Genomic DNA, 10,883 nt, shown 5'->3' on the forward strand with positions numbered 1-10,883 from the left:
GGAGAAAGGCAGATTGATAAACTCTGAGTCAGCATTGTATTTGCTGGGTGTGCCCTCTGTCCGTTTCCTCCCTCACAACAGGAACCAGTCTGTCCTCATTGCAACACAGCCATAAGAGAAAATGGGCACAACTGTACAACATGCAAAATACACACACAGTTTAACAAAGTGAGTCAAAGGGCAATTTGGAGACTTTGACATGACCGTAGAGACAGCAGTGTAAGTTTAGTTTGAAGGAAGCAGCTGGTTTGAAGTCTTAATTCAGCCAACGGAGATTCCATTTTCTGCGGGCCACCGTCGGCGAAACCAATCTCGTATTTTGGGGAGGTCTTCCTGCTGAATGATACCTCCAATGGGACTTAGCATTTCATTCATTATTTAGAAGGCATTGGAAATGCGCCTGCAACCTCAGTAGCCAATGTTTCCGTGCATTGCAGAATACAAACTGGTTTCTATCATCATCAGTGGGATTGATTCTGCTTAGATAAGGCAGTAAAATTCATGAATACAAAAATGAGCATTGTCTAGACTGAAAGCTAATTAACACTCCATCAATGCGCCTCTCTCTTATAACACATACTTTCTCAAAGAGCTGTTACACTTTGTCTTAACCTACTGTGGTCCAAGGTTATACTAAAAGTGTAGCAATTTAACTCAAATTCAATCAGTGCAGCTGCTAGTGGTTCAGGCTGAGCTCTATTGATTCTGTTTCACTGAAAGTGTCAACTCGTGCAAATTGCAGTGCTGCAAGTATTACACATTTCTTGAAAAGGAGAAGATAAATGAAAGGAAAGTACGCTTCTGTTGTCACCTGCAGCATAAACTTATCAAGCCAGCGGCTGAGACATCAAGTGCATAAAGTGATGAAGTTCCACTTGAACACCAATGAATGATGACACCCCGCAGTGGGTACATCTGTTTTCTGTACAGTGTGAAGGTCTTGCAGTATGTGCCAAGCTAACAAATGTAGGCATGAACCAGATCAGGATTTATGTAGATAAGAAGAAGTAGTAGTTTATGACGATGAAAATCTTAGGTCACAGGCAGTGCAACACAATAAAACAGAAAAACAAACTAGAAAATGCATTTCCTGCTGAAAATACATGCAAATGTGTATATATACAACATGTATAGCCTCAATGTCCTGAAATAGCTGAATAATGTAATAGTTGAATGGTTTCTGTAGCTGAAAGTAGGCTGAAGGAGTTACATATTAAATATAAGTAGTAGTGAATGAAACACCTGTACGTGAGCCCAGAGATCAAAGGTTTCCATGGAGATGTGCAGTGAAAGAACAGCCTTTCCATTGTTCTGAATGAGAGATAAACCTCTTGCATTTCTAACTTTTGTTGAAAAAAAAAAAAATACAAACCTCCAGTGTTTGTGTGTGCGTGTGCCAGTCTGTCTGTGGGCGTGTCTGCTCTGATTAGATGATGTCACTCAGGTGTGTGGCCCCAATCTGCCCATCAACACCATGGCAACCAACTGCAGCACTGAGTCCCATTAAGAATGCATTGAGGATTATATCTGACAATATTGCCACCTGTTCAAAAACTATGGCTCCCAGGGCATAGGCATAGGCAGTATAGGTGAATGCTAAGGGTGCATTAGCCCATCGGGGGTGCCGAAAATTGGGGAGAAAAAAAAAAGTTAGAAAATAAAAAAATATATATTTTTAAATTTCATAACAACAACATTTCCCGATTTTGGATCAACAAATTAGATCTTATTATCTTATACTTACTGAACTACGTCTATATTGCGTACAGCGGGCATAAACTATGGCGCACCCCCCCCCAAATCAAGTTGAACTGTCCCAGCCCCCGTAAAAACCAGAGGTTTATGTGAAATAGTTATTTTTTAGAAATAATAGTTTTAGTGTGCAATTATAGGTTTTAATTTTGTATTTGTGTTAATTTAAAATAAATCAAACTCCCAGAAAAAGTATACAGCTTTTGTGTGCTTTTATTAACATTGAAATGTACTGTGTAAGCCGCCGCGGGGGGAGAGCTTTAGAGAGCTCTCTCCTGAAAGACTGAGAGGCTCTGATAACCTCAGCTCAGTGAGGTAAAGGCACATCCTTATATGATCATTATAGTTAGTGTTTCCCCTATACTGTATACAAATAGCGGCGGCGCAGCGCGCTGCTAGGGGGCGCCAGCCAGGTACCCACATTTAAAAAAAAATAATAATAATAAGTGGTGACCCTTTTTCATTTTTGATTGTTTGTTATGTGGATTTGTAGTATTTGTGTTACTGTATGTTCAATAAAGGTGTATTTTGCTAAATCTTGAGACATTGCCACTGTATGTACTAGGCAGGGCCAATTTTTGGCATAGACGGCAGATCTGGGGGGCGCAGCTGGTAGCTCTGGGAGGGGAAACATTTTTTTTTACCGTTGACGCTCATCCTAATTTTCGGCCTTTATGTAACAATATTCATAATTAAGTAAATGTAACACCCTTTTCACCCCGGTTACACTTTTCATTTGCCCTGTACAGTACGATGGGCACTGTAAGTGATGAAAGGGGATGTTGGCTTATCAGGCGCCCGCAGCTCACAGCCAAAGTGCGAGCGTGGGAGCGAGAGGGAGAGAGATAGAGAGGGCGCACCGGTACCGGTGCTGTTGTTATTAGAATCTGGTGCTAGCTGCGCTAACGGATATAAGAAGTAGATGTTTCTACAACGAGGGTGGAGGAGAGCCCTCCTGTAAGACTGAGAAGCACAGTGAGGTAAAGGAGTGTTTAGATTTTTAGTCTAAGTTATCTCAGTGGGTCTCAAACGTTTTGACCACAAATTATGTAAACACATATTTCCAAGGCACTCCTTTATAATTATTAGGATAAATAAAAACAGGTTTGAAATAATTCCAATGTTCCTACTATAGGACAGTAAACCAAAAATATCCTTTAAAGTTGGAACTCTCCAACTTTAAAGGATATTTTTGGTTTACTGTCCTATAGTAGGAACATTGGAATTATTTCAAACCTGTTTTTATTTATCCTAATAATTATAAAGGAGTGCNCTACTCAATCGCGTCGAACTGTCCTTTAAGCAACAACGATACCGTTTGTTGCCACGCCTCTAATTACCTCTTCTTCTACAATAGATTATATTTCTACCTCTTTCATTTGCAATGCCATTCACAAATCGTGGGGGGCTTCTCCCGTGTTCGAGAACTGCAAGCTATAACCTCTAAAGTTATTTATTTTCTTTATTTTTTGCCTCTTTTGGTTGATAGGCGTTATTGCTTTACTTTGGCTTATCATGAGGTTCTTGATTATAAGCGCCATGTCGGATGTACGGACTTGGCGGATCTGATTAGGACCACGCCTGTACTTCGGGGGAAGTGAGATCCTGTAGAGAGGTACAAACACGTGAGAATCCGGAGCTTAATAAATCCAAGGACAAACTACGCACATAATGACCCTGTTAAACACTTTTTTGTTTAACGTCCAAGAAACGAACCTCATTTTGAGTTACATGTAACATTTATGAGTTAAGTTCATTTTCATAAATTCTTCTGGATCCTTTTACAATGAAATTCATAATCGCATTTTAGTTGATTAACGGTCCTTTTTGAGATAAATATTACAATGAGTGTGAAATTCTTAGAACCTTGACTGCTAAAAAAAATAGTTTATTTAGAATTAGGTTATGTAAAAGAAAAATTTGTAAAAAAAAAAAAATTTATAGATATTATTATTAGTGTAATAAATTCATAACAAACAGTTTCAGACCTAAGTCTTTCATTGATCCATTCTTATTGAGGTTTTGAAGGTTTACAGCAATCTCTTTTCATGATATTGTTACTTTACTACCAACTGTCATTATTCATGGAGTTTACACAGGAATGGCTTATCAATGAAGGTGTACTATGGTTGTCTCACTGTAGATCTGCAAGGAGAAAACCCCGTATCGCACGAGGAAGAATGAGCACACTTTTGTCTTACTCGTGTTTTCTGGAAAGGACACTCCAATGGAATCCGTCGGAACCTCATAAACCTCCGTCATTTCAGCTGGCGGGTACTAGCCGTCGGTGCAGGAGCCACGCAATCATCTGTGAGCGCTCTGCGGCGATCTTTGACCACAACAACATCAACTACCGGCCAACCTAACGGCAACTCCCTGCGCAGTCTCAGAGCAACCACGCCGGCCAACCTTGTGCCGACCGTCCTCACACAGCTGTGACCAGTTCAGAGGACCACGAGCGGTCTACCCTCGAACAATCGACAGAGACAACCTGCCTTTGGCTCAGAGTAGACGTCCAGTCGCCGCCTCCTGTGCCCAGCTCCTCCCTCTTAACGCAGAGTGGGCGTAGCGACTGGTTGTCGGACGCTCTTTAGTCGTCATGCTCACATTCATGTGTATTACGACCCATAATTTTCAGGGGATACTATGACAAAAAGTAGTTATACAATATCCCAGAGTCTATGGTTTGTGACCACAGACTATCACAAACCGAGGTTATCGGTTGTGTCTAGTAACGTCGTAATGGGTATTAAGGGGAGACAGAAGTCGGGACAAAGGTTATCACGAGCAAGAGCACAGACAATGAACATCATTGTTAATTCCTCGGGGAGGGGGCGGCGAGGACTCTCTCTAACCAAGTTTTTTGTGTACCACGGAGGCTGAGTCGGGAGAGATCTAGGGAACCTCTGAACGCTTCGACTCCACAAGCAGAATTTAGACTCAGCGCTCCTCTAAGTGCCGCCACTATTCCACCCCCCCCCCCCCGAACGAATTACCGAATGGTTCGGTTTTCGTAGCAATACTGTAGTATTCCACGGTTTGAGACTAGTCGAGTAAAAGTCTGTCCAAAAATATCTTCATACCTTACGTCCTGTTTTCTCTTTCCTTAGAAAAAAGGGACTGAAGCTCAGAGAAAGGTGTCTTCCCCCTGTGTACAACTTCATCTTTTCTGTACTTCCTTCTCCCAAACGTATATCCATGGAATTCTCTATAAAATGTCTTCTTTACTAGACTGATATCGACAGTGAAACAAAGCCCACCGTCATAAAAACTATGTGAGAGGAGTATAGAAACGCGGACCCGACCAAAGGAGGCTTGGGGTCCTTCCCACCTGTGTTATTCGTGCTATTTGTACAGACACGCCTACACGCAGTGTCGGATTCATTTGAGCCGTCATTCAAGAACCGTTAGAAGGAGGACCCCCTTGGTTCTTTTCAGTCGAACCCTGGGAGTGCTACGTGGTTTCATATAGGTTTTACCAAGTCATAAAAGATTTATGCCACTCACTAGTGAACGTGTGTAGGAAACAGATAGTGTCCGTACAAAATCTTCCCGCTGTAATTCTTACCGGTAAAGACATAAGAGTTTTGTATGTTTCTTTGTTACCGACCTTAGATATATTTTTCTACTGTCACTTCAAGTTAAACCGCGTAGTACACCAAATTCCCTTATACTCTCAAGTTTTCCCTTTTCGTCACATACGTTTGGGACGTGTATTGAGTGATGTAGTGTTTTATTGTAAGTAACCCGAGTAATTGTAAATTGCAAGATATTATATATGATATATGGTATGATCCGATCATCCATATTATATCGCATCATAGTCATATATCAGTGCGTGTATACCGTCTAAAACAGAATGTACTCGAATTGCTGGAGTCAGACTAGAGGACATGCGACTCCCAGTACGTCCGCCGAAGTGTCACGCCCTTATACCTCCTACCTCTCGTTAGCCAGACGGTCCCCTGTTTTACCTTCCGTTATGACTCCCAAAAAATTTGGTCCCTTTACGTCTCCAACCTTCCCTCCTCTTCGTTGTTTCCCACTCACTGTTTTTGGTTCTGGAACGCTGTTTTTTTTCTTAACAAACACCTATTTTGGACGACACCTCTTCGTTTCGAATGTCAAAACCCCGTGAAGCATACGCTAGTACACACCTCTGGGGCCGGTACAGGTCCTGAGGCCGCCAGGAAAGGAAGTGGTCGCGGGGACACGTCGAGCACCCTGAAGTGGAGTTGATGTCAAGGGGTAAGACCTCTCCCACTGTCCCTCTCTCCCTCAGTCCGTCCCTGCCTTCTTATATCCATAAGTACAACGATGCTATACACTCCCTCCGAAAAATGTTTACGTGTGGTGGCAACACTTTATATGTACGAACAAGGAATGGACCTATACGTGCTACCAAAGTCTTTGGAAGGCCCTGCTTCAACAAGGCTTAGGTACCTATCTGCCGATTTCGGTGTTTTTTTCCTGTTAACAAATTAGTTACACAAAAATCGTCCGTAGAAATTCGACACTTATAGCGCAATGGGTTTATATACTCTGTTAATTCTATAATGTATCACCCTATAATTTGGGGAACAAAATCCTTTACGTAAACTATAAAATATTGCTTCATTGTACTTACATCACCTTAGTTTTGTCTCTACGGTAATAATATATCGACTACACACCGAACCCGATGTGCCCGATATCGAAATCCACGAGCGAGACCAGGCGACTAGCTATCAAAAGCATGTCCATACAAAATAGAAAGCCAAGCCAAATTACACTTAAGACATATACAACTGCAACGAAAGTAAAGGACTTGAACCAGTGACCGAGCTAAGTATCTACGGACTGAGCAGCTGCCACAGTTGTAGTCCATTTATGCAAAACTAAAACAAGACGTGTATTCCAGTTGTGCATTATTTGAATTTGCAATTACTCTCACAGAGCATGTTAGATATAACATAAATAAATAACTAATTGTTCCCTTCTTTTAATTTGTAACCAAGGTACTTTTTATTGATGTCCTGATGTTGTCCTTAAACATTTACAGAGTTACTGCTCCACCCAGTGGAAGACTCTGAAGGAGCGCTTTGACTCTGGCCTGTACGCCACACATGCTGATCTTCACAGGCTGAAGTAAGTCACGCAGGATTATCAAACCGCTAACAGTTGGTCAAATCCCCCCCAAAATACTCCTGCTTCTTTGGACAAGATTATTTATGATTTTTTTTCTTATTATGCCTGCAGGTACCAGTGTTTCAAATCAGCGTGGATGCATGAAGTATTGCACTCAGGCTTCTCTTTCCCAGCCAACTATAAAAACCTGAAGACCGCTCTGTTGGTCTACGATAAAGAGGTCCAATGGACGCTTGGAGCTATTCTCTACAGGACACGCTTTCTGCCATTGAGGTCAGTTAGATTTTCTCTCATGTTTACTTACTATCCAGCTTTCAAATCAAATAAAGTTTTATTTATATAGCACATTTTTAAACGATTTTTGGTCGAGCCAAAGTGCTGTACATATAATAAAAAATACCCTACAGTAAAGACACTTTACAGCAAATACAACAGCACAGTTTGTGCAGAATATCAGTATGAGAAAACGACACCCTCTGTCCTTAGACCCTCACATCGTACAAGGAAACACTTCCGGAGAAAAACCCACAGTTTAAAGGGGAAAAACGCTTTGTCTTGGTCTGTACACACAAGCTGAAAGATTGACAATGAAGTTGACTTTAAGTAATGATTGTTAGGAATCTGTCCTGCCATGTGAGTGGAGGAATGACTGACTAGTCTTCTAAGCTATCTTTGATAACAGCACATGGCAGTGATCAAAACAATGATCAGTACTCAGGATTGTGTGTAACTGAGCACCAAGCCGTTAGCAGGAAGTGGATGACACTGAACTACAAATACATTAAAGTGATTATCCAACAAAACGGGTATCTTTCAATGTAATATTGTTTGTGATTTAATAATGGACTAGCTACTCTTGATCCAGCTTACTTTGAATAAGATGGCAGTTTTGCTGGTTTAAGTGTAATTCCCTCGAAGCACAGGCAGACACAAGTGGCTTTCTCATTACGGGTTTATTCCACCTTGAAAACTCGTTGGGCTGCATGCTCTGTAAACAGAGGGAAGTATTCTTCAGTTCTCTTCACAACTTATATGTTTAAGAAAGAATACAAAACTAACGGAGCTGTAAGTATCCGTGCATCTTACTCTGAGGGTGCTTCTCATGTTCTCGCTCTCTAACTCACGCGAGAACAGCATAACGAGACGTGAGCTTGAACTTCAAAATAAAAGACGAAATATTGCACGCATGAAACATTAACACAATAATAATTAGTACACTTAGAAAATACACATTACAGTTAAATATGAACATGTAAAGGCTGCACTTACATTAAGCCTTATACATGTTACTAAGGTTATAATCAGAATGACTTCATTCATCCCACATAGGGGGAAATGTATGTTGTTAAAGCAAAAGTGACGATGGAGACAACAAATAAAACACTATTGGATAAAGAGCAGAGTGCAACGCAAACTTTCTTGACCTCAACACATGAGCAGGGCACTGAACTGAACTTCTGTGAACACATTATCTCTAGGTCTAATGTTTATGTTTTGTTTTCCTCTCAGGGACATCCAGCAGGAAGGTCTGAAAGGAGTGCACTCTCACTGGCGGCACAGCTTCTCCTTTGTCAACAACCACTATTTATTCCTGGCTTGTTTCTTCATTGTTGTTTTGTCCATCATGCTGTATCTGCTGCGGCTGCGTCGCATCCACCGGCGCGCGGCCCAGCACTGCACCCCCTCCTCTGTGCCCTGGCTGGAGGAGGGTCTCGGCTCGCCCACAATCCCCATCACTCTCTAAAAGTCTTGACAGGGTGTGACTTTCCAAAGCAGATCTCCTTGAGCTGTTTGCTTGTTCGTGAGCGTTTGAAGTCTGCTTGCAACAGAGATTGTAGTACAAATTGGACATATGAGGAAGATCTTACGTAAGTCTTCCGGCTTACCTGAGCCATGAAAATATTTTTGTTATTTTTGTTTAATTATGACGTGTTTTTTCATCCACGTTCTTGCCTGTTCTTGTCTCCAGGTGTTTTCCTATTCATGTCCAAACAAACAACGGTTCTTTGTTCACTAGCAAATATGGAGTCTAAACTTTGAATTACACAAAAGTTGGACGTATTCGACATTTTGCCTTTTTATTTATGCCTTTGATTTGTATGATCATATCTATTTTTGTTGGTTTCTGTTATAGTTGGTTTATGGTACAAGCACTTGCCGTTTCTACAGGAAACTCAAATGCAATCCAATCTATAATTATCCGAAAGAGGAGTTTGTAATGCAGTTGAGAAACACATCCCATCTGGAATAGTCTTTTAGTTTTTCCCCAAAATGTTTCCTTCTCAACAGGACAAGTATCCTTTATCGCTATACTAGTGCAATACATGTCTTCTCACTGTTGGGAAAAGCTCCAAAAACGTCTTCTTTTTTTTTTTAGAGAGAGAATAAATCTCTCCGAAAGCCCTGCTGAAATTCTTATGTTGGGTCATCGGACTTTTAACGTCGGATACCGTGGCATATATTTACGTTGGGCTTCATTTTCAGAAGCTGTCATATCACTGCTGTGAGGGGATTGTAAATGTAAGCACATGCCCCATTATTTATACGAATACGGTCTGTAGTGTAATGTTTGCACAGATGAATGCGAAATAAGTGTTGTCACATTGAAATTCAGTAATAAAGGATTTATGGTACACCTGTATGGTTGTTTTTTCAAAAGGAGGAGATCAGACTAAAACAACACTTGTCTATTTCTTGGTAGTAAATCTAATATTTGGTGGAGGTTGTTCTATACATATAAGGTAAAACATCGACATTTAGGAGTACTGAAATACTTTGAGTAATTTAATTGTACAAATCAAACTCAAGGCCCGGGGGCCAAATCAGGCCCTTGGTGGATTTAATTTCGGCCCGCAGGATAATTTCCAATTACTATTAGATCTGGCCCGCTGGTATATTGCACGCACACCTTCACTCAGTCCAGAGGGTTTCCTCAGCTCAGAGCCTGAGCCCAAACATTGATGACCTTGTACCCAAGATGAGATGCCAAGTATCTGCTTGAACTAGCATCACAGAGCAGCACACTGAGTTTAATGGATGTTTCCTTCTGCACTTTTTTTCTTGAGACAACAGGGCATGTTTGGTTTTTCTTTGAGGAAAATTGTTTTTTTTTAAGCTGTTGTTGGCCTGTGGGAAAATGTAAGAAAAAAGACTATATATATATATATATATAATATGGATACAAGTGAAAAGGTTATCCCCTATATTATGTAATATTCATTGGTTATGTTTCTTCTACACTCTTCGTAATTTGGCGACACCCGGTGTGAGTCGATAACTGTACTATCTCGGGGTATTCTTTCAAAATATACATATAGAAGTAAATAGTTAATCACTAACAAATTACAACACAAAAAAATATGAGCTGCTTATATATTAGTTATTAAATTTTCTAAATGCTATAACCAAGGTTCCAAATTATACCACACGTATAGAGTATACACTGTTTCTACAAATATAACTCATGGAACACGTGATTTTGTGTTTAGCTCTAGCTTTTTAGGTCAGGCTGATCACTGTGGTAAAAATAAAACCTGGTGCCAACGAACTAAATGAGACTCAAAAAACCTGTTGGACGGAAATCTAGTATTTTTTTTTACTGTGGAAATTTTTATGACTTCAACTCCTAACAAAAAATAAAAACATAATAACCTGTTTTTTCTAACTGTATTTAGGGGAGACAAAAGAGATTCTTGGTGGACAAAAGTAATTCACGACTAAAAAAACGAGAGATCGTTAGTACAACATGTAAATCTACTTTTATCGTGACCCTCGGTGAGGGTGTGGTGCAGCGGGATATATGATCTCTCTCTAAACGCGATTAATTGTTAATATATATAATAATAGGCTTAAGAGTTACGCCAGACCCTCTCGATTGATATGTATCCATTTCACTCCTATAAGGTCATTTTATTAAACTTACTTTGTTTCTATGCGCACGGAGCGCGCGTGCGCTGCCGGTTTCAAAGATTTAATCCCGGACAAGATCTAACCGATACCTAATG

General features: G+C 40.5%; 1 protein-coding gene across 1 annotated transcript; it reads left to right on the forward strand.

Moving 5' to 3' along the window:
- Window positions 1–6,761: 6,761 nt before the first annotated feature.
- On the forward strand, window positions 6,762–9,512 carry LOC104966820 (ectonucleoside triphosphate diphosphohydrolase 4-like). The gene is made up of 3 exons (XM_010796122.1): window positions 6,762–6,879; window positions 6,991–7,152; window positions 8,389–9,512. The coding sequence occupies exons 2-3, from the start codon at window positions 7,016–7,018 to the stop codon at window positions 8,621–8,623; spliced, it is 372 nt and encodes a 123-aa protein (XP_010794424.1). The 5' UTR covers window positions 6,762–6,879; window positions 6,991–7,015; the 3' UTR covers window positions 8,624–9,512.
- Window positions 9,513–10,883: the final 1,371 nt, after the last annotated feature.

This window comes from Notothenia coriiceps, unplaced genomic scaffold (assembly GCF_000735185.1).
Source record: "Notothenia coriiceps isolate Sejong01 unplaced genomic scaffold, NC01 NC01_scaffold00037250, whole genome shotgun sequence".
In the NCBI taxonomy this organism is placed as follows: Eukaryota; Metazoa; Chordata; class Actinopteri; order Perciformes; family Nototheniidae; genus Notothenia; species Notothenia coriiceps.